Source organism: Phasianus colchicus, chromosome 8, assembly GCF_987193195.1.
Source record: "Phasianus colchicus chromosome 8, bPhaCol1.hap1.1, whole genome shotgun sequence".
In the NCBI taxonomy this organism is placed as follows: Eukaryota; Metazoa; Chordata; class Aves; order Galliformes; family Phasianidae; genus Phasianus; species Phasianus colchicus.
In genome coordinates this window covers 22,862,593-22,890,085 of record NC_143443.1, presented here as the reverse complement: position 1 = coordinate 22,890,085, position 27,493 = coordinate 22,862,593, and the positions used below count along the sequence as shown (strand labels likewise).

The 27,493-nt window shown below is 56.7% G+C and overlaps 1 protein-coding gene across 1 annotated transcript in view; it reads right to left on the bottom strand.

The window, feature by feature from the left end:
* The window catches only part of SLIT1 (slit guidance ligand 1), a 31,164-nt gene extending 7,326 nt beyond the window's left edge, over positions 1-23,838 (bottom strand). The window contains exons 1-21 of the mRNA XM_031597598.2: positions 23,506-23,838; positions 17,848-17,919; positions 17,505-17,576; positions 16,886-16,957; positions 4,762-4,833; positions 4,567-4,638; positions 4,326-4,397; positions 4,045-4,208; positions 3,801-3,948; positions 3,263-3,334; positions 3,075-3,146; positions 2,909-2,980; positions 2,659-2,802; positions 2,394-2,557; positions 2,283-2,306; positions 1,930-2,074; positions 1,738-1,812; positions 1,459-1,602; positions 1,078-1,221; positions 830-996; positions 69-201 (exon numbers count right to left, since the gene is read on the bottom strand). Of these exons, the coding sequence (XP_031453458.2) occupies positions 69-201; positions 830-996; positions 1,078-1,221; positions 1,459-1,602; positions 1,738-1,812; positions 1,930-2,074; positions 2,283-2,306; positions 2,394-2,557; positions 2,659-2,802; positions 2,909-2,980; positions 3,075-3,146; positions 3,263-3,334; positions 3,801-3,948; positions 4,045-4,208; positions 4,326-4,397; positions 4,567-4,638; positions 4,762-4,833; positions 16,886-16,957; positions 17,505-17,576; positions 17,848-17,919; positions 23,506-23,723 (2,318 nt within the window). The 5' untranslated portion in view covers positions 23,724-23,838. The remainder of the gene's footprint in view (positions 1-68; positions 202-829; positions 997-1,077; positions 1,222-1,458; positions 1,603-1,737; positions 1,813-1,929; positions 2,075-2,282; positions 2,307-2,393; positions 2,558-2,658; positions 2,803-2,908; positions 2,981-3,074; positions 3,147-3,262; positions 3,335-3,800; positions 3,949-4,044; positions 4,209-4,325; positions 4,398-4,566; positions 4,639-4,761; positions 4,834-16,885; positions 16,958-17,504; positions 17,577-17,847; positions 17,920-23,505) is intronic.
* Between the last annotated feature and the right edge of the window lie 3,655 nt (positions 23,839-27,493).

Genomic DNA, 27,493 nt, shown 5'->3' with positions numbered 1-27,493 from the left:
CAGCAGAGACCCCTGCCCACGAAGGCATCAGCAGGGGGAGGAGGGCAGAAAATTGGCAATGTACTCACAGCTCAGTGACATTCTTGGGGATACCCCTGGGCAGGATCTTGAGGTGCTTGTTGCTGCAGCGCACCACAGTGTCGAGGCAGGTGCACTCCTGAGGGCACTGGGGCCGTGGGATGCAACTCATCTCCTCCTGACCTGCACGGGGCACAGGAGACACAACGTCACTGGGTCACAGCTCATTGTCCCGCAGGCACTACGTGATGCTGGGTTCAGTGCCTTGCACCTGTGACAGGGCATCACCCACACTCATATCTCCCCTTGGCACCAAAGCAGGGGTGCAGCACTGTCTCAGCTGACACCTGGCTGTGCACGCAGTCTTGCAGCTTGTGGGAATGTGGGTGCATTGCATTCCATTCTATTGCTTTAGAGGTTACGGTCAAGGTTAGGGTTAGGTTTGCATTGTAGTCTATTGCATTGCTTTGCATTGCATTTCTTTGCATTGCATTAGGATTGCAGTTAGGGTTAGGGTTGGGATTAGGGCTAGGACTGCACTGCATTCCATTGCATGGCTTTGTATTGCATTGCATTTGATATCACTGCATTTCGTTTCACTGAATTGCCTTGCATTTCACGTAGCAAACGCATTTCATTTCATTGCATTGCACTGCATTGCATTAGGTTTAGGGCTAAGGTTAGAGTACCGCAGAGGGACCTGGGGCATCTTTGGGGTGGACATTATAGGCTGTGTGACGCCAGCTCACTCCGGGGACAGATGGACAGCATGGGAGCAGGGATGGTGCTGGGACAGGAGGGTGCGAGTTACCTTCCTCACACCTGAAGTCAGGGAAGGCCACGTCCTGCAGCGGGATCTGCCGGAGGAAGTCAGGGTGCTGGCACCGCGGGTTCCCCGTCACGATCTTCCTCTTGCGCAGCCAATCCCCCAGCCAGGCCAGCTGGCAGTTGCAGTTGAAAGGGTTGGCCAGCAGGTTCCTGCAAATGGGAGGGCATCACCTGAGTTCTGGGTCTGAGACCTCCAGCAAGGGGCTGTGAGCATCCCCGGAGTTGACATACAGTGTGGAGAGGGACTGCAGCGTGTCAAAGGCACCCGGTGCGATGGTGCTGATCTGGTTGTCGTACAGAGAGAGCAGGCGCACGTTGCGCAGCCCTGTGAAGCTGTCGTTGTGGATGCAGCTGATGCGGTTGTTCCTCAGCATCCTGTGGAAGAGAGGACACCCCATAATCATGGGACCCAGCAGATCCTGGGGGACAGGAATCCACCCCAAAAGGCTGCAGCTGCACCCAGCAGACAACAGCTCCAACTCTGGATGCAGGCAAGGGATGGCCCCAAAGCAGATCCACACTGGTGCCAACAGCACAGGCCTGTTGGCATGGCAAGGCTAGGGGCAGTGGGAGCAAGGGACAGCCCCACCCCTATGGCTCAGGGACACTCACAATGTCCTCAGCCCGTCCAGCCCTCGGAACATGCCGCTCCTGACTGACTCCAGCTGGTTGACGGTGAGGTGCAGCTCACTGACTGATGCGGCCCCCTCGAATGCCCCATCCTCGATCTCTGACACCTTGTTGTTGCTGAGGTTGCTGTGGAGAGGGGGGATCATCAGGCTGCATCCTGACCCCCCCCTGGGTCCCGCAGCTTGGGAGGTGCCCCTCTTTCATGCTACACTCCATGTCCCTGTGTACCCTCCCAGCCTCCCTGTGCCTCCAGATCCTCACATTTTCTTCAGGTGAGGCAGCTTCTTGAAGATGCCTGTGGCCTCCAGGATGGAGATTTCATTGTTGTTCAGGCGCCTGGGGTGGGCGGCAGGGAAAAGAGATGTCTGCGAAGGGCCTGGCACAAACCAAACCCTCAGCAAAACCCAGCGCTGGTGACACGGTGGCTGCGGGAGGGGAGGGCATGGCGCTTACAGCTCGGCTGTGGACTGTGGGATGCGCTCTGGGATCTTAGTGAGCTTCAGGTTGGAGCACTCCACCACGCCGGCCTCACAGCGGCACTTGGGAGGGCACACCACGTCGCTGTTGCACTCACTGTTCAGCTGGTAATCCTCTGTCCCTGTGTGCCAGAGAGGGCAGAGTCTCAGGGCTGCAACTGGCTGGGTCCTCCCACACCCCAACTGGTATCAAGTGTGCACCCATAGCCCTCGGTCTGCACAAAGGAGGGGCCACAAGGGGATATTATCCACGGAGACATCTGTCCTGGGTACACCAGTCGGCACCGTATGCACACACACACGCTCACAAACATGTGGTTCCCTCCTTACCTGGGATGAAATACTGCTCTTTGGCTGCAGAAAGAAAAAGCACATCAGCACCACTGTGTGCACAGCAGAGATTTGACCATAGTCCCCAGAGGGGACAAGGGTTGTGCTCACCTGAGCAGCGGAACTTCTTGCTCTTGATCTGCCCGATGCGCTTGTTGGCCAGGCGCCGGGGGCTGGCACAGCGGGCACCACTGGTCTCAATGGGGTTGGCACGGAGGAAATCTGCCAACCACTTCAGGTTGCAGTCACAGACAAAGGGGTTTTGGGCCAGGTGCCTGCATCGAGGACAGCGGGTGACTGGTGGCCAGCACCAAGACCTGCTACCACTGCACTGGGATCCCCCAGGATTCCCCCCTGCAGCCACACGGGCACTCACAGGGTCTGGATGGCACGCAGTGAGGTGAAGGTGCCCTTGGCCAGGCTCTGGATCTTGTTGTCATACAGCGAGAGCAGCGAGAGGTTTTGCAGGTCCTGGAAGGCATCCGCCCGCACACAGTTGATCTTGTTGGCATTGAGGAGCCTGGCAGAGAGGGAAGGAAGTGATGCCAACCCTGTGTCCTTTTACCATGCCCACATGACCCACAGCACTAAATGTATCCCTGCAGAGTGTCCCACCAGAGCCTTACAGCAACTGCAGGGCAAAAAGTCCCCCGAAGACGCCCTTGGGGAGGTCGGTGATCTTGTTGCCATACAGCACCCTAGAGAGGAGGGATGGCAACAGGAAGACAGGTGGCAGTGGCATGGGGCAGCACCCAGTAGGTGCCCTGTGTGCCCCCAGCTGTGAGCACTCACAGCGAGTTGAGCGAGCGCAGACCCTGGAAGGCATCTGGGGCGATCTCCGAGATCTGGTTGTTGCTCAGGTCTCTGAAACCCAAAGGGAGAAGGTGGGCTGAGCCCCTTGTCCTCAGCCTTATCCTCCTGCTGAGGTGCTCATGGCAGCAGGATTTGGGGTTCTGGGGTCAGAAGTGCTGCAAGATTACATCCGACGAAGCTTCTTGTAGGGGGAGAAGGCACCTGGGGGGATGGACTTGATGCCATTGAGCTCCAGGCGTCTGCAAAGAGACAGGGGAGAGGTGAGGCTGGGGGCCGGCTGAGCCCCAGCACCCAGTGACAGGCTTGGGGGACTGCAAGACCCTAAACTTGCATTAAATCATCCCAAAAGAGCAGCACCTTTCAACCCAAGGACAACTTGCATCTTGCAGTTGGGGCTTTTTCCATTAGGGAGAGTGATGTGAGGGGAACTGTGGTGGTGGGGTGCACAGCGGGCAGCGCAGGGGGCTGGGGCAGCACCTACTAACCCAGCAACATGAGTCTGGGGGTGTTCTGCCTGCCTCGCATCCCGATGGGGGCTTTGCGTTGTAATTGGATTCCCTTAAGAAGATTATTTCTCTATTTACATTTTTAATGCAGCTAAATCCAGGGCTAAAGCTGGGCAGTGTGAGAGCGGGGTGGCTGAGCCCTGGGACGTGTCCCCATGTCCCCCAGCTTCATGTGGGGACTGCGGGGTCCCATACTCACATCTCTGTCATGGTCTCAGGCAGGTTGGCAGGGATGGCCGTCAGCCCCTTGCCCCGACAGTCCACGATGCCGTTGCTGCAGGTGCACATGGCCGGGCAGGAGCCAGAGGACAAGCTGCAGAGCTGTGCGTGCGCTCCATCTGCTTGTCCTGCAGGGACAGAGCCCCTGGGATGAGCCCCAGCCCGTCAGCAGGGGTGGGCTGAATCAATGGGACACACGGTCTCCAACACTGGGGACCCCTTACCAGAGCAGCTGAACTCATTCTTCTGGATCTCAGCCACATTGAGGCCGCGGAGCTGTGCCGGGGCCGCACACTGTGTGAAGAGCCCGATGGTGGGCCGCTGGCGGAGCCACTGTGCCAGCCAGGCCAGGTGGCAGTCGCAGAACAGGTGGTTGGAGTGCAGGCGGCTGCGGGCGGCCGGGGCGGTCAGTGCTGCAGGATGGCTCCTGCCCACAGCCACCGGCTGCCCTGATTATCCCAACCCCCCCCCCTGCCCCTCCCGCCCCGACGGGTGCTGCACTCACAAGGTCCGCAGCTTGGGCATGTGGTTGAAGCTGGAGACGGGGATGGACGTGATGTTGTTGTTGTTCAGAGTCCTGCAGGAAGGCAGAGGGAGGGAGGTCAGGGTGGGCAGGTTGGAAATGGGGCGTGAGATGGTTCAGGAGGCACTGAACCCGGGAGCAGCAGCACCCAACCACCTCCCCGTGTAAGGTGGTTGGATGGAGAGGTGCGGGCTGGGGACTCCAGCCATCCCTGGCCACTTACAGGACTTCCAGCCCCCGCAGGGCCCGGAAAGCCCCATCCTCGATGCAGCTGATCTGGTTCTTGTCCAGTTGCCTGCAGGAGAAAGCAGCAGGAGCATGGCTGGGATGGCACAGGTGCTGAGTTCCTCACATTACCTGCTGCTGAGCCAACCCAAACCTTCCATACCAGCCCGTGCCCATCCCCACTGCCACTCACAAGTTCTTGAGGTCTGTGGCCCCACGGAAAGCTTTCCTGGGGATGGCCTGAATGAAGTTCTCACTCAGGTCCCTGTGGGAGAAAGAAGCAGGAAGGAAAATGAGCATTGCCTGCAAGACAGAGCGCTTCATGGGGCTGCTGTGCCCACAGCAGATCCCAGGGAACTGCAGCCCCACAGCCGTGCCGGGGTGATGTGCTTTCACCTGGGGTGGCTGCACGTGCCTGGGGCTGTCCAGCGCTGGGATCTCCAGCTCCAACACATGGAGCAGCAGGGCACAGCTCTGGGAAAACTCTCAGTGCTTAAATACCCTGTGTCTGCTATAATTACAGGTCCCAGCTGATTAACTGGTAATTACACGCAGTGGCTCCAGCAGGCATTCCCATGGAGCCTGCCCCATGCAGTAGAGGGCACAAATAATGGGGTCATTAATTTATCGCTGTCCATGTAATTGCCCGCTCTGCTCATTCCTGACATCCCACTGCAGTGGGAATAGGTCAGGACAGTGGGACAGCATCCATGCTCTTATCCATGCTCCGAATTCCTTGAGATAACACAGTGTGTGCAAAATACCTGGAAGTCTCCAAGCTGGGGTTTCAACTCAGCCAAAAGCACTACTACTATGGGAAGGGAACCTTTCCAGAGGGAACCATTAGCCTTGCTTGCACCAAAGCACAAAGGAAAGGAGAAAACAAGGAAAACGGGCTCATTCAGTGCACTAGTGGGATGTCCAGACACCTCATGGCTTTGATCTGGGACCAGATGCAGAGCCTCCTTCCCACTGCATTGCATCATTGGAAGCCAACTGCTGAGAGAGCGCCTTTGTGGGATGCAGACTCCAGAGAGTGCATGTGGTACTGGTATCAGTACGGGCACTGGTACTGGTGTGGTGGTATCACCCAGCCATGGCCCCAGCCTTATTCCCACTTGAGCTGCATGGGGACAGGGCTCACCACACAGCCTGGGCACCTGGAGAGGAAGGCAGCGTTGCCCTAAGCCCCTTCTCTGGCTGCTCGAGGAAGGAATCCCCCAGGAAGAAAGCCATCTGGGTACCCCCAGCACATGCTCACTTCTGCCCTCACCATGCAATCACTGCACTGCACTGCCATGGACACAGCCTCCTGTCCCTTACCATTTACCCAGTCACAGTGTGGCCAAGCAGGGGAAGCTCCCGGCACACTCTGCTCCCAGCAATGCATTCAGCTCCCCCAGACAAATCTGGCTCATGGTTCCACACTCACCATGCCCAGCAGTCCCAGCGTGCTCACAGCCTGCAAGCTGTTCACTTACAGCTCAGGAGCCTAATGCAGCATGGGGATTGCAGCGCACTTTGCAAGGCCTCCCCACTTTGCAGCTTTTTGTGACAGGCACCAATGAAGTGCTGCCATTCAGGTGCCAAAGCCAAGTGGGACAGATGCTAGATGAGAGCCTTTCAGCAATGCCCAGTGCCGGGTTTCAGTGCCCATACAGTCACACAGCTGACGACAACACGACAAACACATGCTTTGCCTGCAGGATCCTCGGTGCCCGGCACTAGAACGAGGCACGGCCCCTTCCCTCCTGGTGTTGCATCGCTCCCAGCTATGTTTGCTTTACACTTTGGCACCGAGGAAACAGCAGATGGCATGGCTTCGCCTCTCTCCATCACATGGCTTGCGGCACCCTCAGCTGTGCCAGTGCCACCGCCCAGCATGCCTGCCCAGTGCTCCTACAGCCTTGAGTTCAGGAGCTCCTCTTTCTGACCTCCAAGCAGCTGGCTCACCCACAGCCTCTCCAGCCCTTGGCCATGGGGACCAGGCGGCTCCCCACAGTGCTGCGGCGCTGAGCCGGGAGCGCGGCGCGGTGCCAGACGCGGTGCCAGGCACTGTGCACGGCCTCCATGGGGCTGGCAGGGGCTCGGCAGCGGGAGCCAACCCCCCGGCGCGCCGCCCTGCCCGATGCTTAGCGGGGCACCCGAGCAAAACTGTTCGACATCACTTCCCAGTGGGGAGCCCACTCAGGCAAACAAACCCTGGCTGCATTAATTTTCACCGCCAGAGCCCGGCGGGCCGGTGGCGGGGAGGCTGGGGCTATTACCACGCTCCCATTCTCCCTCCTAATCCTGACTTCACACTTTAACCTGATTGAGCCTTGTTTGGAGAGCTGGCTCCCTGCGCGCCGCCAGGGGATTAGGGCTGGACGCAGCGGGGAGGTAATCGCTTCCTAGTGGCGTCGGCCTCCGTGGCCCCCGAGCCCCCCACTGCCTGTCAAGAGTGCTGCAGAGCCTGGCAGCCTCCAGTCTGGAGTTCCCCGTGCCATATCCTCATGCTATAGATCCCTGTACCGTTGATCTCCGTGCCATAGATCCCTGTGCTGTGGCTCCTCAACTTGGCAGCATCCGCTGGGGTGAGCAAGGTGAGTGGTGGAGGGGTCCCCATACCCTACACAGGCCTTTTGGGCTGGAAAAGATGCTGCTGCACCCCAGACTGTGGGTGTTGCACTGGATGAGATCCTGTCAGAGAAGGCTGTGAGTTCCCCAGGACACCTGTGAGGGACCATCAGCCACAGGACCATGGCGCTGTGACGCAGGCTGCTGTCCCCACGTGTGCCATTTGTCCTGGGGCACAGGGTCAGACAGCAGGGGCTGCCCCACCAGCACAGCTCACACCACATCCACCGCCTGACAGATGACAGGAGCAAGTGTGAAGGGACAGAACGAGCCTGCCGCATCGAAGGAGATCAATAGACCCATCAGCACTCACATCAGCTGCTGACAGCCACGTCCCCCCCAGGGTTCCCTGCCGCAGCCCTGTGGGCGCAGGTGAGAAGTGGCTGCACCCAGCGCCAGCACCCCGCAGTGCCAGCATGATGTCAAGCTGCTGGATTTTTAATGGGCCCCGCCAGCCCAGCTGCCAGCAGGACCAAGGGGACAGGGCAGCACTGTCTCTGTCTCAGAGTGCCACCCCTGAGGTCAGCAGGGGTCTGCGCGCTGCCAGCTGCCATCCACCACCCACCGTGTGTGGGACAGTAGAGTTCAAAGCATTGGCGCTAACAACACAGGAAAGAGATTGTATGGCCTCTGGAAGCATCACCTGGGCACGGCCACCACTCAGCTGGCAGAGACTGTCACCAACCAGGATCCCTCTTCCCATCAGCCTGCCGCAGAGGGACCTGCAGCACACCCCATCCCCAGCAGATGCTCATGAAGGATGCAAACGCAGGGTGACCCTGATGCTGACACACCCTGCCCAGCTGCAGCTCTAACCTCTTTCTGCCCCTCCTGGGGCTGCTCCTATGGAGGTTGAAGGGCGAGCAGCTGGCTGGTACAGGGAGCATCCATCCTCCCATTGGCAGCCGGAGCGAGAGCTTCGTCAGGTGGCCCCAGCCACCGACAATTACGTGCTGAGTAAATCGATGGGATGTAGTTGGACTATTAAGATCTCATTATCCTCCTGGCTCCTGGTGCTGCAGCCCGCAGTGTATTGGTGAGACCGCGACCTGCATGCAGCCAAAGAGGCTGCGTACTGCCCCAACAGTCTGGCTGGGCAGAGGGGGTGGGATGCACAAAGATGTGCGCCCATCGCTGCACCCCAACATGCGACTTGGGCAGCTCCAGGCTGTGCAACTGTCCTGCCAAGTGGACAGGAGGACGGCCACCACCTATATGCAGCTTCCCAGAGCTGATGGCGTCAGCGGCACCAGAACTTGATGTGGGCACAGGGGGACATAGAGATGCACAATGACCACAGTGTGCAATCCAGGATTTGCTGAGCAGCTCCTGCATGGGCTGAGCTACATATCCAGAGGCACAAGGTCTCAGCTCCGCAGGAGGGAGGGTGTTGTGCTAACAGAGGAGCTGGCTGAAGAAGAGGGGAGGGTGGGCGGGAGGTAGAGGAGGAACAAAACATCTGCCACCCACCCTGGAGCCTCTTCAGAGGGAGAAACAAGTTAAAAGCAGCAGCTCTAATAGCAACACAAGCAAAATAACAAGCTGCACGCCCTGCTTGCCTGTCACCGCCCCCTCCCCACGCCGTCCCTTTGTTCCAGCAGCTCCTTATCCATAGAAGGGGAGTGGGCACGCGGCCCGACGCACAGCCAATGCGGCTCCAGGCTGCCCATCGCAACCCCATACACCGTGCTGGGCTGGGGCCTGCTGGGTGCGGGCAGTGTGCCACGCTGGGAGCCATGCTGGGCACCGGGGAGCATCGCACCCTGCAGCACGCAGCCCTGCAACGCTCCTCCAAGGCGTAAATGAAAAAGCAAACAGCTCTTCTGCCGAGCCCTGTGGGGAGCTGGCTGGGCCTCTCGTTAGCAGCCTTATCCCGGGTTTGCTGAGCTCAGAGCTAATTGACTCCCAGCCTCTGAGGCTTTTAATTGCTAATAAGTGTGAAGCCAGCCCTGCCAGCCTTCCTAGATTCCTCCGAGGTGTGAATGAAGCTGAATCAAGCAGCCCGAACCAGCCAGGCTGAGCCACCCGGCCAGGCGAGGAGCTGTGCTGCCCAGGGCTCACCCGTGCCAGAGCGGTGCTCCTGCAGTGGCAGCTCCCAGCCCTGCTCCCAGCTCTGGGAAGGGGTGAAGCAAACTCCCCCCACCGTGGTGGCACGGTGCTGCTCTGCACCCCATTTTTTCCCCCCTAAAAACAGTCAAATTCCAACACACGTGGGCTAAAAATACACCCTGGTCTACCAGGGGCTCTGCCCGCTTCTGCATCTCTTGGATGATTCTACCCAACTTAATTACATTCATGGGTATGAAATCACCAGTAAGTAATTAGACAGCCCCGTTCCCACTTAATACGCCAAAAGCTGCCTCCTAATTAAATATTATAGGGATTTAAAAGCATTTCTGACAACATATTAGATATGTAAAATGCTGCAAATTAGCTGGCTCCGCCACTGAAACGCTGCCAGGGAACAATGCGTCTTCGCGGCTGGGAAGAAATCTGGGACATCGCTTCATGTAAATTGGGAGAAGGGCCCATTCTTCTGGCACTGCTTCTCAGTGGGGTTTGGCATTGGTGGAACACAAAGGCTGCAGCCCTCTCCGTGGCGTGCAGTGTGAACGTCCCACTGGCAACCTGCAGGTCCAGCATGGGGTGAGCCATCCCTGCTGCAGCCTCTCTGGCCAAAAAGCAGATGGCTTCGGGCTCATTCTCACACGCAGCCCCTGCACGTGGGGGTGTTGGCATGCTCCTGGCAATGCAGCCCAGCCCAGTTCATAGCTGCTCTAGTGCAGGGCTCTTCCCCTGAAAGCAATACAGAGATCAGGAGATTTGTAACAGAAACAGCCGGGAGCAAAGGAGGGGAATGGCACCACTTGTCTGCAAACTCACAGGGTGTTTGAAATTCACACTTCAAAGTTAATATCCAGGGGCCTGGCTGTCTTTTTCTGCACGTGGAGGCAAGGAGCAGGATTGCTCCTACTGCAAAAGCTGGGTTTTCCCCCAGAAGCATAGCTCAGAGCCAGGCTGGAATGGGGGATGCAAACCAGGCCAGGCTCAGTGTGATAATGCCCTCTTGCTAAACTCCTGGGATTCAGCGTCTAAGTGCACCAAAGCTGGGCTTTGGGCTGACACCCTGATAGAAAATCTGCCACAACAAGATCCCCCCAGCCATCTGCAGCCTCTGTGCAGCATCCCAGAGCCTTATATAGGGCAGCAACTGGAGATGAGCCTCCCTCTGCAATTGGGCACTGAGCCCTCTGCTCAGCCCAGAGCTGGTGCAGAACCCCCTCCAGGGCTGCAGCACACATCACCCCTTTCCAGGAGCAGCAGCCTCATCCCCTTGATCCAGGGGCAGACCAGGGCATGGGGATGTTGTGCACAACTGGGGAAGTGGTCCCACCTCCCGCTTTGCAGTAGGAAAGGGATGTGCAGCAGCACTACCAACAGCCTCTGCCCCTCATTATTTTTTCACTGCAAGAACTATCCTATCCCTTATCAATAATTCACAGGTACAAACGATAATGCTCACTGCCCCGGTCTGGGAGCCACATGCTCCTGGCAAGAGGGATGAGGCCGGGGCGATCGCTATTGTTAATGCACGCTGTGCAGGGAGGGGGAGGTGGGGAGGATAAATATTTAACACCACATCTCTGAGCAAACATCCATGAGGGCTGAACACGAGTTGTACACAGAGCTGCTCCCTGTTAGCATGCTTAAAGCTATCAGAGCGGGAGGATCCCCGCTTCCAGTGCTCAGCTTTGAGAGGGCAGCTGGAACAGGGCCCTTTCCTGCCCATTTCCCCATGCAGAGCACAAAGATGAGGCTGTTACCTCAGCCAGGAGCACCCCCAGCTCCCCGCAGGGGCCGTACCTCGGGCCCTACCTTGGTGCTGCTGGGTGGCCACGCTGTGCGGCAGCGTCACAAAGGGACACAAAGAGCCACACACTGCTTCCTCTCCCGGCCTTTCTTTTTGCCGTGTCGAGGGGCAGCTCGGAGTGTAATTCCCCGGGGTGGGAGGGGAGAATAGGTGTCTTTGTTGAAGAGGCTGGAGGGGGAAAAAAGAAAAAACACCCACCAAAAAAAACCAACAAAACCAGCACAAAACCCAATGGATGGGAACACAAAGATCCCCAGTGCGTGCGGAGGAATTCCTGCAGGCAGAGGACTGGAGAGCAGTGGGTTGCAAAGGACACTGCGTGCACCTCTCCCCTCTGAGCACTCAGTGGTGAACAGCTCTACTTGGTGCAAGAGCCAAATGTATGCCTACTCTGAATTTGTCTGCTTTCAGCCTCCAGCTACTGAGCAATTTTCTGCTTTTTCTCTTTACATTCCCATTGATTTTGGGGTTTTTTTTTTGTTTGTTTTTTTTGTTTTGTTTTTAAAGAGAATTAATGACACGTTTACAGTCAGGTTTCTCCCCACACAGGTATGCAGGGACAGTGATGAAATCCCTCCTAGCCTTCTCCCACAAGCACTAAATAGGTCGAACACTGCAATTCCCCTCCCTTGTAGGCAGCTTTTCCAGACCCCCAGCAATCACTGTCTCATTTCCCAGCATCTCAGAACCCCGGGCCCTAAAGCAGAAGCACCGCTCCCACCGGTCCCACGCAGTGACCCCCCCTCCCGCTCTGCCCACCCATCTCCCTTAACCCCACATCCTACAGCAGGCTGTGTTGCTGCTAAGTCATTTTCAGCATCCCCAGACGCTGCTCCCCGCCTTGGAGCCCTGACCTACATTTTTCCCAGCTGTGTGACCTCGCGTGCGGCTGACGCCAGCGCGGGTGTTACAGTGGAGCTGCGCGCTCCTGTTCATCCTGTAGGATGGGCGCTGTGCTGCCCCAGTCCTTTCGCCTATCAATCCAAACCCGTGGTTTCTTCCCCAGCAATGCTGCTTGCACAGCACTCACCATACACTGGAAGAGCAAGGGGCAGCCAGAGGGTTGGCCAGAGCCAAAGTTGTCCCAAAGGGATGGGAAACCCAATGGGGTGGGAGCAGAGCCCAGCCATGATTTCCCCGCGAAGCCACCGGTGAATCACACTGGCAGAGATGCTATGCTGATTTTGCAGAATATTAATGTTTTCATTGCCATATCCTTCAGGCAAGAGGAAAATGACTTGCAGAAGTCTCGGTATATCATGTCAGCGCCGTCGCTACTTATCAACCCAATTTGTCAGCTCGTCAAAAAAAAAGAAAAAAAAGAAAAAAAAAGGATATCTGGTTTGTTTGACGAGAGCAATTTTCCATGTGGATTGGCATTAATTATCCTTTAATACCTCCCTGATTGCCATCCGTGTCGCTGCCGGCACTGGGACCAGCAGTGCTGCACTCACTCCAGTGCAGGACCTGCTGCTCTCTAGGCAAGGAGTGGGATCTGTGCGTCCCTATGGGGTCCTGTTGGGATGGGGACCTGCCTGCCCTGCCAGACCCTTTCTTCCCAGGACTGGGAGCCTCCTGGAGAAGCCAAGCTTCGCTTTCTCTCCGGTTAACCCCCGGCTGGGGTTGGATTGTGAGGCTGTTTCTCAGTCCGGGATGCCCATCTGGAAGCCATTAGGCACCTTTAATCCCCCTCATCCATTCTGGTGCTGTCTGAGCTTCCCCCAACCCAACGCACACAAACGCTGCCATTCAAGCAGTTAATTTAAACAAATTCTGCCCAGCCGCCACCTCGAGCAGCAATGAAAAAGCCAAACAGGGCAGCTCAAAGCCAAGGGGGAAGAATGAGAAAAAAATAATAATGAAAGAAAGAAAGAAAAGAAAGAAAACCCACTCAGATACCCAGAAAGACCAGCTGCATCCTCCCGTCCCAGCCAGTCCTCCCCTCTCGCAGGCAATCAGATAGCATGCAGGCTGTGTAATTGGATGGCAAAGGATAGAGAGAGACATCTTAAAGCTTGGGTCTAATCTTATTAACACCCGGCTGCGGGGATGCTGTGAAATTGCGGGATGCAGGAATGAGCAACACGCTGCTGTGCCTGTGGGGAAGAGAGCAAGCGAGGCGGAGCGGGATGAGGAAATGCCTCTGGTCTGAGAGCATGTGATGGAAATGCCACCAAGTGTTGGGAATATGGCTTTTCCATATTTATCCTATATGCAAAAGCCACTGCCGCAGACCGGCACGCACCCAGCACATCCGTGCATTTTGCTGGATACATGCTGGCCTGCGGCAAATCTGGACCTTGAGCCCCCCAGAACTACCCCAAGTGGGTCCCACAACAGGGTCAGCCCCCAACCCACATCCCCAGGACCCTGTTGCCCAGGCAACCCACAATAGCGCCAGCCCTTGGGAAAAGCCCAGGACTTAGTTTGGGCAGGGGGGTCTTGGGGGGAGATGCCCACCCACCTGTGGGGCTGAGGGCTGGACAAAAGCCCCTTTGAGAGCCGCAGCCCCTATTGCTGTGCATGGGGATGAAAGGGATGTGGGTTCCAAACTGGCATTGGATGGGTCTGGGGGCTGAGAGAGGTTTTTGGGGGGCTGTAGGGAGCATCACTTCCCAAACACTCAAGGGACAGCCAAGCTCTGAGCAGATCCACCCCAAACTCCATTTCTCACCAGAACAAGGTGGGGAGGTGGTGAGGAATACACTGCATGCCCCTACTGCCGTTTCCTGGTTTATGGACAAGATGACAGCGAGACGTCTTCAGTTACAAACAGCTCCCTCGGGAGCAGTAAAAATGTATCCAGCTTTTCCTGTCCTGAAGGGAAATGCACACACAAACGGGGACCAGTGCCTCAGGGAAGTGCAGAAACCTGGGGGAGGGGGTGGGTATGACCCTGTAATCCGCAGCTCTTATGGGGGACTACGGCTGTCGATATCTGGCTGGTTAAGTGAGGATAAGCCTGGGATGATCATTCATTTAGCACAGCCAAGGAGCTGGCCCACACCTCCCCAAGCCCACCCCCATGCACGGCACATCACCAGCCACATCTGCGGGATATGCGTGCCGGGGCACTGAGTTACCATCTCCTTTAAAACCAGTGCACAATGCTCCTTTCTCCCACGTCCTGGAAATCAAACTACCGAAGGATAAGTCTGCTCACAATGCTTTAAAATTGCTTTGAGCCTTCCTACGAACAGAGCCATTAAAGCACGAGGAAGGAAATGCCTTTATTCTGCCACCAAAACTCACAGACAAAGGGATCTGCTCCTGTGAACGCTTTTTAACTCTTTCAGAGGAACAAAGGTGGCACGGGGCGCAGTGCAGGCAGCGAAGGCTGCAAAGTGCAGTGCTCCCATGGTGAGCACCCAGCACTGGGAAGATGGATCTTTGCTGTCTGCTTGTTTGCCTTGTAGGATGTAAATTCCCATTTGCTGGGGCAGGGAGGTGAGCAGGGCTGCCCCGCATGGGACAATACACAGAGGGGCCCTCTTTCTTCAGCTCCTTTGCCTTAATAGCATTGGGAAAGTTAAATCTGAGATGTGCACCAGTGCTGAGAGGCGGTGGGGCAGATCTGAGGGGTGAGCACAGTGCTGGGATGAGGGTGGGAAGCGCCAGGGCACCACAGCAGCCCCTTGCCGCCCGCCTGGCAGCATCCCCACGAGGTCACCTCCCCACCTATTAGTGGCACATTTGTTTCCCCGCGTTTCCTTAGAGCTGTCACGAGCCACACTGACTCTTTGTTCCCGGGGGCTGCGGCGGGGCCTCTTTTCCCCCTCCCCAGCTGGCTGGGGGGGTCCCGCCTCGCACAGACCCTGCAGCCCCCCCCAGCCATTCCCCTCCTGATTGGTATTCGGGGGGACGCGTCCCAGCCCTGCCCCCCCAGCCCCACTCTGTCCCCGACAGAAGGGTCTTTGTCGGGGAGCACAGGGGGATCCAGCACCCAGCGGCTGTACTGCACAGCATCCCCTGCACCCAGACATCAGCATCGGGGCACACCACCTCACCCCAGTGTTTCTCCATCTCTCTCACCCGGGGTTTCTGAGGAGCGGTCACTGCTGCAGTCTCACGAGCAACGCCTCCCACACGCAGCCAGCCCCATCCAAGCAGGGCCCGCTTTGTTATCCCTTCCTCCGACAGCTCCTTTTTCACTTGTCACCCTGTTTTGCTACTATGCAGCTCACAGCTTCCTCCTGCGCGGTCGTGGTCTCCTTCTGAAGGAGGCAATTTGCATTTTCTCAAGTTATTTATCATCGCCCGATTTTTTCTCTGCCTGCCTTAGTAGGAGCAATTTGGGCTGTTTTGGGGCCAGACGCAGAGATGGCAGTGAGGAACTGCCCCATAGCTCACTGCGATGCCCCCTCCTCTATCAGAGCACCCAGCTGCAGAGGTCACCTTCTTGCCTGGGTGATTTTCCCCGGTGGAAGCAAAGATGCATGTTTTATCTGCTCGCCACTTTGCGGGAGATGCACCCCCCAGCCCGCCGCGCTTTGTTCTTCCGTCCGGCGCTGACAGTTTAATTAAACCCGGTTTGAGATGGGGTCACCTGGGTCAGGCGCTCTCCAGCAAAACCTCAGATCAGCGCCATTTCCAGCCAGAGGCGCTGCTTAATGAGCTGTCCGCTCATTAGGGCGGGTAGGGATAAGGGAGGCCACTCAGTGTCCCTTGCCACCATGGGTCCAGCACAGCCCTTTTGCTGCCACTTCTCCTGGAACCATCCTGGTGGCACCAGGGCAGGATCTACCCCACACGCAGCCCTCTGCATCCAAACCCCCAACTCATCTGTTATCTTGATGCACAAACGCTTCCTATTGCCCAGATCTGAGCAACTCATTGCAGCTCACGTGGAGTTGGGAGACCACAAAGCACCACCAAACTGGATTCAGTTTTGATGCTGTGATTCAGGAGGTGGAAGAAGCCTCCCTCCATCCTGACCCAAGCAAGGTTCTCCTTTCTGTGCCTGCAAGAGATCCCCATGGCCATTGTATGGCCAGGGGCAGGGAGAGGGCGGTGGGGCCACCTCAGATCCATTTCGTAAGGTCAATAAGCACAGAGCCTGGCAGAGAGGCTCCAATTTCAGCTCAAGCAGAGCAGATTTCAATTTACCTTGAACCCATTCCCCACTGACTCATATCCCCACAGCTCAAGCCGTGCTTGCTGCAGTTTCAGAGTGTCCTTATGACCTCCGGCATCACCGCAGCAGCGTGGTTTCAGATCTCACCTCCCGCTAAGGCAGCGTGACGGGGCGTCTAGACAAGCTCTGCACTGGGCACCCCTTCCCTGCCGTCCCCAGCACACACAAAGCCACCAGGAGAGCCAGCAGCAGGTTCCCTAGTGCTCCCAGGACCCAGTACCACCTATTGCTGGGAGCTGCAGAACTCAATGTAAACGTTAATGTTTTGCAGTGTTTTTGTTGCACAACGGGTGACTGGAGGATGGGCCGTTGCTGGCGCCGTGCTACGGCACAGCTGAGCTCAACAAATGCCATTTGATAATTAATTGAACGCCTGTGCTATCAGCTGCCATTACCTAGGCCCATCGCTGGCTCTCAGCCACCATTTCACACATCCCACGCTGGCAAACCCACACGGCAGTTTAACCCTTCATTAAACACCGGCACCAACTCCTGGCACCAGACACAGCCAGCATTGCCCCCGGGCACAGCCGCATCCTGGCAGCATGGGGACCAGAGATGTGGAGCATCCATCCATGCTCAGCACCCAGCCCAAGCCACCACAAGTTTAGGACAGGGCAAAAATAATCACCAACCACCCTCCCAGGGGCTGCCCCTCCTGCCCCACACACCCCTCGCAGCGGAGGTACTCACAGCCTGGACAGAGCCTGGTTGTGCTGGAAGAGGAGCTCGGGCAGGGTGTGTAGCTGGTTGCGGTTCAGCCGTCTGCAGGAAGGAAGAAAGGGTCATGGCAGGGGGGGAAAGCAGTCAGTCTCACCCAGGATACAGCTTTGGGTCGTTCCTGCTCCCAGGTGATGGGAGCCAACTGGGCATTAATAGATTTACTCACAGTATTGCAATTATATGCAGACAGGACTCCAAGCTGTTAAATGCTGATTGCTGTTTAACTGCGCCGTTAACCTGCTGCTCACTCAGCTCCTAATATTTGCTTGAGCAGCCTTGATGGGGTTTAAGCTGCTGAGCTATTTTATTGAATGCTGAACTGTAGCTTACAGCTCCCTAGTTCACATGCAGGACACAGCTGATAACAATGGTAGTGCTTTGTGTTTAACCTGTCCCTCACCTCAAAGGCATCAGAAAGGGCTTTAAGTTCTATAGAAACAGCAATAGGTTTGCTACCCACACTGCTGTGCATCAGCAACACTGAAGTCAAGCAGCACAGAGGTGCTACAGGTTAAGGCAAAAAGTAAAGGATGCTTGCAGTGAGCAGAACTGGCTGCCCCATGCCACCCGCCTGCACACCACCACTCACAGCCGCTCCAGCTCCTTCATGTCATCAAACGCCCCACGTTCCACCACACTGATCTGGTTTTCCATCAGCTGCCTGCAGAGGGACATAGAAAAAAGGGGTTGGATTTTGGAATAGTGGTCCCCAACCCAACTCAGCTTAACTACTCCCAACCCAACTTAATTCAACCCAACCCAACACATTCCAGCTGATCCTATCCGAATCCAGCCTCTTTCTCCCTGCTGGAAGCCCACTATGCCCCAGCCCAAAGCTGATGCCAACCAGCAGGTACCTCCCGAAGGACTCAGCCCCATCCCTATCCCCCCTCGGTGCCACAGGCTGAGCACACTTCCTGCTGGGAACTCACAGGACACGGAGCTGCTTCAGTCCGGAGAAGTCATTCTTGTGGATACGTGTGATGTTGTTGCCGTTGAGCTCTCTGGGAAGAGAAGAGGCAGAGGTCAGCATGGAAGCACTCAAGAGCCATACAGTTACCTGGAAATTCCCCAGAAAAGAACAGGCAAGGGCCAAAGTACAGCAGTGACCACTGCATCTTTCATTGGGAATGGTGGCTGGCCCTGGAGAGGACACAGCCCACAGCCCCTGGCCAGCAGTGCGCAAGCTGGCATTGCTCAGGGACCACAGAGCAGCAAGGGGTGCCTTGCTCCCTCAGCATGCCTGTCCCAGTGCTGATGTCCCCCAGGACAGGCATTCTGCAGCCATCGTAAATGCAATGTGCAGCCCAGCAAGGCCAGCAGCCCCTGCCTGGACGTAAACCACCCCACAGGGCAATGCAGCAAATGTCTGGCAGGCTCATCCTGAATTCATGGAGCCACTCAGAGAGGGCAGGAGCAATGAGAAAACCAACAGCTGCCCCCAAGAAAAGTAGGATGGCTCCAGGCACACAGCTGCAAGTCACCCACAGGCATTAGGATGGGTTCAGTGCTCGGCCATCTCACGCCACTGAAGCAACTGCCGGGAGAATAAGTCACACCCCAAGGACTTCTGCCAGCCCAGTCAGGCCCTGTGTCCCACCTCTTGGTGGAAATAAGGAAGAAAGGCTTTTGCATGAGTGGTCCCCAACCCATCTCAACTCAATCTATTCCAACTCATCCCATCCCAACCTATTCCATCTCAACCTCTTTCTCCATCCCGACCTGACGCCTGCCTCCACCAGTTCCACAGCCACGCGAGGAGCCGGGGTCATTGCTGGGATGGCCCCAGAGGCAGCGAGCAGCGTGTAGGGCTGCCCGGTACAGCCTGCGCAGCCGCGCACCCCGGGGTGCTACCATTGTCCTGCTGAAACGGCTGATAATGGCTAATGAGTTCCAGCTCGGCGTTATAGCCTCATAATTACACAGCTATTCAACGGCTGAGATTGCCGGGCTCCTGCCATTATCCAGCCGTGTGTGCCTGTGTTGGGAAGGAGGTGGAGGGGGGGGTACGTTACTAGGACACAGATGAATGCAAACGGGGAATGAATAGAGGCTCCCCAGCCCCAGCGATTAAACCAAAACCCATGCTCGGGCTCCACAGCCCCCTGGCTCGCTCTGCCCCGCACCGGGCTGCGGTAAATGATGACCCTCACAGCAATATGGGAACAAACAGCAGGTAAAGCTTACTTGTAAGGATGCCGAGGCAACCCTGCTATTTAACTTCGGGCCATTTTTCCCCCTCGGTTCCTCCCACAGATAAATCACAGCCTGCCCTGCCCAGCGCACCGGCTCCCCACGGTCCAGCTGCACGCTGTGTCGCCATGCTTCCCTCCCTACGGTGTCTGGGGACCGCTTGACAGCACTTCTGGGAAAGTCATTTTCATTGCAACCTTGAAGTTTCAGAACCCCCTTCCATTTCTCCCCAGGAAAAGGAAAGTCATTACAGCAAGCAATCCCCTCGCGACAGCGCTGGCGGATCATCCCGCTCCCAGATGGGACGTCGGCGCTGCGCAGGGCTCATTTGCTGGATTTGCATAGTCTGGGTTTATATTTGGTTTCTATCTTTGGATGGCTTATTCCATTCCCGAGGGCTCTGCTGTGTCTTTTCTCCTTGCAGCGCCTGAGCTACACCAACTACTACCGCTACAAACTCAGAGAGTACAAATGCTGAGCAGTAATTCTTTAAATACAGCCAACGTGAGCAATATTTCCCCTGGTACTGATTTATTGGGGAGTCACAGTGCTGGAGGCAGCACAGCCTATTTGTGCCCCGCTGCGAAGAGGGGCAGAGCTCCAGCACACTCACATCTCTCCCAGCCTGGTGTCATCTGCAAATGCCATAAGCAGCTCTCTTCCCTCTAATGGGGACGCCAAGGAGAACGAGACCCCGGACTGACCCCTGTGCTCAGCACTGGGGGACAGAACAGCTGCAATCTTTCATCCTACACTTTTATTGCATTTTTCAAGACTTTCTGAGATTTCAGCCGGCTGCTTGAATGCCATCGGGCCACAGTGCAGGCTGTGAGCTGCAGAGCCCTCCACAGCCCTGGGGAAGCAAATCCTCCCAGTGCCAGCACAGAAGGATCCTTACTGCATGGATGCCCCTTGGAGCAGTGCTCTGTGCTGTCTGGGCTCATTTCAGAACAATTGCTCTTTGGTGAAGAAGAAACCAAGCCCACAGCGCCAGCCCCCAGAGCATGAGGCACTCTGTAAGCTTTTATGAGGTACTAACCCAGGTTAGCATCACGATAAATTTTTAAGCGCTACAAACAGCATTGATTGTGCCACCAGCACCGAGGAACGGGAAGGCTTTCTGCTCTCCCTAAGCTCTCTCTGGGGTTTTCATGCCAGAGCCATTATCTGCCAGCAGTCAGATGTGCAGCATTGTGGTGCATCTTCTCCAAACACTCTCTGTCCTACAAGGTGCAACCCTGCCCACGCCTCGCTTTGCTCAGCCCTCCCAGCATGGGAACAGCAGGACACAGCACCCCACTGCTGGGACGTGGGATGGGGATGCTGATGCCCAGTCCTCAGCTCCAAGTCTCCCATAGCATCCTGTGCTGGGTCTGGGGCTTCCCCCCACTGCAAACCATATGGGGGAATGTGGGGTACCCCCCACCTCCCCAGCTCTGTATGCTGGGAGCTCACTTCTCTCCCACTCGCTGTGCCAAGTGCTGCTCCTTGGCTGCATCGCTTGAAAAATTCATCTTCCCTTTTTTCTGATCTTCCTCCTCCTAGCAGCCTCTCTCCCCCATAGGATGCTCGCCTCTGCTATTTTGAGAGGCGAGTGCATCCGAAATGCACGCCAGGAAGGCAGGCGCTCAGTAGAGCCTTGGAGCCTGGATGCCCCAACTCCCCCCCGCAGGCTGCACTCCCCTCAAGCATCCTCATTTTATAGCTCACACAAACTGCCCCGTGCTTCTGCCAGAGGAAAATTCATTAGAAAACATCGACAGAGGAAACAATGAAATAAGGGAGCATGAAACTCAAGGCAAATGCATGCAGCATAATGAGCCTGGCTGTGCAGTGTGCACAGCTGTGAGCATGGGGTGCTTCCTGCACCGCTGCCACCAGCACTCCAGGGCTGCAGCAGTGGCATTTGCAAGCACACGCAAGGGGCCAGCAATTAAGCTGGGAGCAGCTTCCCTTCCTCACGCAGAGCAGCAGAATGCATCACCCCAGAGGAGCAAAGTGGCAGCACGTTTAAGGCAAAAATATCTATTTTAAAGGATGCTATAAAACAGGAGCGGAGAAGGGTTTATTGGGAAGCAATTGCTGTGCGAGGTGAGAAGTGGTCACCAGAGGCCAATCCAACGGACTTTATTGCCTGTTACCCGTGACTTCTCCCAGCCAGGGGACAATAGATCCTCTGCTATCAGCCTCAGCTCCATCAATACAAACACGACATAGTTTTTTAAACTAATATTTTTCCAGCATGCAATTCCACGGAGAGCGAGAACACACCGTTACCATGGCAATATATAGACAGCATCTGCCTTGGACGTAGCTGAAGGGAGAAATTGGAATAGAATTGCAAATTTCCTCTGTCCAGGAAGGCTCCTAAGGAAGCACAGCTCTGGGCTGGCAGCGATGGGGTGCTGTGGGGTGCACAGTGGGGCTTGGCCCATCAGAGAGAGAGAAAAGGGACAAGAGGGGCAATGCTCTGCCGTCAGCTGAAAACTTCCAAAGAAGCAACTGCAAGGCAATCAGGCTCAATTCAGCCCTCATTAGCAAATAGCCGTGCTGGAAGCAGCCATTTGACGGCGGTGAATTTGCAGCGATTCTGCTGCCACAGGGAGAATTACCTAACAGGGCGACCTGCTCTTTGGAGGTGCTTCCAGAGAAAGCCACCAAAGGGTGTGACACAGAAGCAATGTGAGCTCAGACTTCAACCCGGGTGCTGCTGCCCCGATCCCATAACAGCAGCACCCAACACCACCCAGGGGGCACTGCAGGACGCCTGGGAGAAAGCCTGCTGCCTGCAGACGCCGTGCCAGATGCGTGGTGCAACAGGCGGGCAGCCTGGCAGCGGGGACAGCCTGCTCCTGCTGCATAGCCTGGGGGCGCGAGGTTGCAGCTTCTTTCTGAGGAATCTGAAGTGGCTGCTGAGCTGCACCACCACAAACGCACTGCTCGGAGGTGGGACCTGCTCTGCACAGACACTTTGAGCACCTGCGAGGGCGTGCAATAATGCTGCGAGTAGTTTCCTGGCAAACAACACCCATGTGAGAGCAACACGTCTGCCTCAGCCCAGCCACCAGATCTGACAGCGGTGGCTGCGTGAGAACACAGAAACCCCACATCACCCCATAGGGAAGGGCAGGGTGCCCAGTGGGTCATCAGACATGACCAGGACCAAGGGGAGGTGTGCCTGTGGGGCAGCAGTGGGACACCCCAGGGTCACAGCCCACCCTTTCCCTGCATCAGAGCGATACCGAGCACAGCCCAGTGTGGAGCAGCTGCTGCAGAGCCCACCGTGCTCCCCAAGGAGTGGATAAGGCTGGTGCAGGAGTGGCTGTGCCCAAGCCATTCTCCAGCCCTGGACACCTCAGAGCTCACAAACCAGTTCTATAGGACAGCAGCTCATGTTCACGGGGTAATAATCACTTGGAGGAGTATAATAATGGCAGGAGAAGAGAAAACCCCATGAAAGCAGTGGCCCACAGAGCTCCTGGCGCTGGGTGCAGCCCTGGCGGCTGCCAGACTGCCTGCACACAGTCCCTGCCTGCCAGCCCCAGCCGTATGCACAGAGCTCATTCGCAGCCCAGTGTGCAGCAGAGCACAGCACTGGGGCAGGAGGAGCAGTGTGTGGCTGTCCCAGGGCCACAGTTCATGGTGCATACTGCCAGGGGGCAGAGGGGGCACTCGCTGTCCCCAGGCAGAGCAGAGAAGCTGGGAACAGCCCTGCTGGGAGCGCGATCATCTGTACATCAGGAACCTATATGGCTACACTGCGACTGTAGTCCATAGGAGAAAAGTTCTCCCTATGGGGGCCCATCACAGACATCTGAGGACCTCCCCAGGGTTTGTGGGAGGGGGGCTTACCAGGGGGAAGCTGATGCAGGGGGCTGGTGGGGTTGGAGGCTGCTCACACTGCGGGACACAGAAAGCACAGGGATGGGACCCGATCCGCGGCACCACACATATCACTTCCAGGAGGGATTCCCAGGGACAAAGGGGTGCAAAGGAGTTCAGGGTGGTGAGGACCCACAAGCAGCCCCTCCAGCCACATGGGTGATCACAGCGGGGACAGGCGTATACCTGCTTGCGGGCACTCATCTCCATAAGCACGGGCACCGGTGTAAACATCCCTTGGAGCAAGCAAGCCCCTGGGCGCTGTTCTGACCCCTGCCAGCTCCACGCATTACACACGCAGACACACGCGGGACTTCTTGCACATCCCTCCCACAGCCAACTGCACACGCATCGTGCCCCGCTGGGCACTAGCGCACGCACAGATCTCCTCTCGCCGCCACGGACGGGACGCTGCGGGCGCATTCCATCCACGCACGTCCCCTCGGACTCCCGCTCGCAGCCCCCCGACGGGTCCCTCCGCCGCGCCCCGCACAAAGGAGCCCCGCGGTACTCACAGGCGCTCGGTGCCGCGGGGGATGCTCTTGGGCACGGCTCTCAGGGCCGTACCGTGGCAATCCACCGTGGTGCCGCTGCAGGCGCAGAGCGGCGGGCAGGCTGCGGCGCGGCCCCGGCACAGCGCGGCGAACGCCAGGAGCCAGGCGGCGGCCCGCAGCCCCGCCGGGACCCCCGCTGCCCCTCCGGGGGTCGGGGCCGCGCCGGGCGGCACAGCCATGGCAGCGGGCAGCTAAACGGAGGGAGCGCTGCTCATCACCGGGAGCGCGGCTCGGTTTGGCACAGCCCCGTCGAAGCGCGCCCGTACTCCTCACTGCCGCCCCATCCCGCAGCCCAGGCACAACCTCCGCGCTGGCTCCTCCCTCCCTCCTCCCTGCCCGCCCCACCGATCCCCCCCCCGCCCGTTGCCGCCGCCCCTCACCGCGCCCCCGGCACGGTAGCGGGAACCGTCGGGGTTCCGTGCCGCGCTAACCACGCAGCTCCTTTCGGAACGCTCGGGGTGGGCGGAGGACGGGGAACGAGCGGTAGGACAGGGCAACCGCATCCTCTCCTTGGAGGGTACCAAAAGCTTCTGCGTCCGCGCGTGCTCCAGACACCGTTCGACCATTTCCCACCGCTCCCCCGAGCTCCGTCCCATCGCCCAGGTGAGGAGGGAGAGATGCCGGGTCCGCTCGCAGGGAACCCGCAGCCGTGCTCAAGAATGCAACTCAGCTCTGTCCCCTGCCCTATGCACAAACGACAAATCTTATAGTCCCGGCTGAGTTGCTGTTCGTGTCCTTTTCCATTCCAAAGGAATATCTCAAGAAGTAAAGCAACAAAAAAAGCCTTTGTGCCCAGTCCACCAAAAAGTCAAAACATACCTGTTTCAATCAAAAAAACAAAAAACAAAACCGAAAAAACATGAAGCCAAGAAATCTTCTGAGCTTGGCCCCAAACTGTTGACAATTCAAAATGAGAATGTTGCATCATTCAGCAACACCTTCCCTGAGGTCCACAGGTGAGAAGCAGGAGGGTGTAACCGGGAGGGCTGTGTTAACAACGGCACCTGCAAAACCTCCCAATTCCCCCCCCCCACACCCTCCAGCTGTAGGGAAACCTGCGGGCATTTTGTAACAGCAGGCAGAGCCCTGGCTGCTGAAGCAACTGCTGCAGCTTTTCTTGGAGGAGGAATGCAGCGATGGCAGCAGGTCCTGAGGCCAGGAGTGCCTCTTAAATCAGTGCTACCCCATACAGTGTGGACCAAACCAATGATCCTTAAGCAGAAGGAGTGAAAGGTATGCTCAGGGTCTCTCTCTGAGCAAGAGCCACCTTGCACACGTGGGACTGCACCAGCTTGGCGCAGACTGGCAACCCTTTCCCATCCCAAATGTTGGCTCCCATCATCTGTCTGCATTTTCATGACATCTCCTTCCTCTGGCCCCAATCCCAGGAGGAAGCTGTGGCTGAGTCGCATGAAAGGGATTTGTTCCCCGTTGCTACACAGCAGCCCTGACAGCGAGGAAGATGAGCAGCTTCCCAGGGGCTGGGAGTTGACCTCGTGCTGGCACAGCATCAGCAGGGCTCCCTTGGGGACACTGGTGACAATGACACGCAGAGCACCCAGAGGGAACCAAGTTGCCATGCTGAAGAGTTCAGTTGAATTTCTGGGGGTGAAGGTTATTTCCCAGGAGCTCCATGTTCTCCAAAGCCACAACCAAAATGGGATGGCTGAGGATATGGGATGAGAGCCTCCAAAAGTGTCGCATGGGGTGATGTTGGCTTTGGAGAGCAACATCTGCATGGGAAAGGCCCAGGGTGCCACTGAATATGGATGAGGAGCTGGGAGGTAAAGAAACCTCAAACTTTCCTTTATAAGGGGAGGCCTGGTCCTGCCGTCTGCTGCTGGGATCTGGGCCAAATTGCTTGATAGAGAGAGAGACCATCTGGATCGTCTGATGGGCTCTGGGTTTGGTTAAAGTGAAGCAGCAGCGCTTTTTTTGCAGGAAAGGAGTTTCCATGGGAAGATCTGGGGAAGGATTCCAGGGGACGCGCCAGACCTGTCGTGCAAAGAGATGCGAAGCAGCTACAAAGCTTCAAACAATGTTTGCTGCCAGCTTTAAGCCAAATTACCCCAGGGCATCATTTCCATCCACCCAGGACAGGCTGCAGCATGCTACCAAGTGCCCAGCCCCTTTGCTTCCCAGGCAGGGGCGCAGGACAGCAGGATCCTACCCTTCCCTTGGCAGCAGTTCTAGGAAGCAGCAGGGCTGGGGGCTGGAGATGTGCTAAGACCTCCCAGGGACCTTTGTAGAGGCTCAGCTCATGTGGGGAGGCCACGCTTGGCCGTGGAGTGGAAGGCACTGTTGAGAAGGGGCTGGTGAGTCCCCGCTGCTATGGTACCTGTTAGGCTCACATGGAGTGACAGTGCCCTTGATGGGTCTGTTATGGAGTAGTGCAGGTGGCAGGGCTACTGAGATCACAGTAAGTCAGTAAAGCAGTGTCAGGCAGGGCTGGGGGTGCTCTTGCTGGTGACTCTCCAGAGATAAGCCTGACCTTATTGGCAAACACCAGCAGCATCACCCTGTGAACACTGCCAGCATTGCCCTGTGTGCATGGCCAGCATCACCCTACAAGCACTTCCAGCACTGCCCTTGAGACGCTGCCAGCACAGCCCTGTGAACACAGCCAGGCATCACCCCATAAGCTGTGCCAGTCAGCATTCTGCAAGCATATCCCTATTGACTGCCTGGGGACTTTGCCACTGGGACGGAGCAAAGGCACCAGCACTCACACCCTGCCCTTGGATCCCTCGAGGTGATGTGAGAGATGCTGGAGCTCTGCTCCACGAGGAAAGCATTCACACCAAGCAGCCCAGCACACATGAGAACTGCTGTTCCCAGCAGGGCTGGACACGCCGGCTGCCTGGGAGCACTGCGGCACAGCGCAAGCTGGTTTGAATGAACCACACACACTGAGGTGCTTGTCAGGCTCCTCACACATGGAAGCAGTGTTGGTAGTGCAGTGGGGGACCGGGGGCTCTGAGTCCCAAATGTGGTGATTGTTCCACATCTGTACACACAGAACCTTCCCCAATCACTCTGCCTGGAGCCATTCATAACCCTCCTCAAGGAAGATGCATCGGAGGGATAATTTACTGTTTAATTAACTGACCCTGAGCCATGCAGGACTGCAACCAGGAGCTGTTCCAGCAGAGATCCCACCAGCAGCTCCCACCGTGAGCACAGTGTCAGTGTGGGACCCAGCACCCAGATCCCAGTGACCACACACTTGCACAATTTATGAGCTCCAGCATGAAGCCCTCGCAGGAGATGGGCAAACAGAACTAAACATGGTAATTTATTTACACCACGAAAAAATAATAGTTCATCTAAGCTGATGAGGCTGTGAAGCCCAATAACTGGTCTGGCTGGTGCCAACATCTATCGCTAGCAGTGTGTGTGTTTTTGTCTACAGCGTTGCCCTAGGCAGTTGAGATACAGTGGCAGCATGACAGCTCCTAGGCACACATGATAATTTAAAGGAAAAAATATCCTATTTCATCTCTGAACCAGGGCAGAACAGTTTGGGGGAAAAAAAAGAATCAAGACAACTTGCAAACATTGATTTAGATTGCAGTGACACTCTGCAGAACTTATTTGCAAGTCTGGGCAGTGCACTTTAAGATAAAAACTGTTTAATGAAACGAAGGAGGAGTGCTGCTTGTTTGCTTTGTAATGTCACTGCTGTGCAGAAGGAGTGACAGGCCAAACCAAACAGGCTGACGGCTGAGATCCCCCCCAGGGCTGTACCCTCTCCCCACGCTTGGGCCCAGCCATACAGCCAAGCATCAGCGTGTGGGTTGTGGTTCCAAAGGCTAAAAACGACTCATTTTTAAAACGATGTAAGCAGACTGAAGCTGTCGCTTTGAATCACAGCTGCCTGGTGTTATCAGGGAGGCGATATTTGGATTTGCAGTGTTCAAAATAGCTGCTGTGAGTTTTTGCAGCTCTT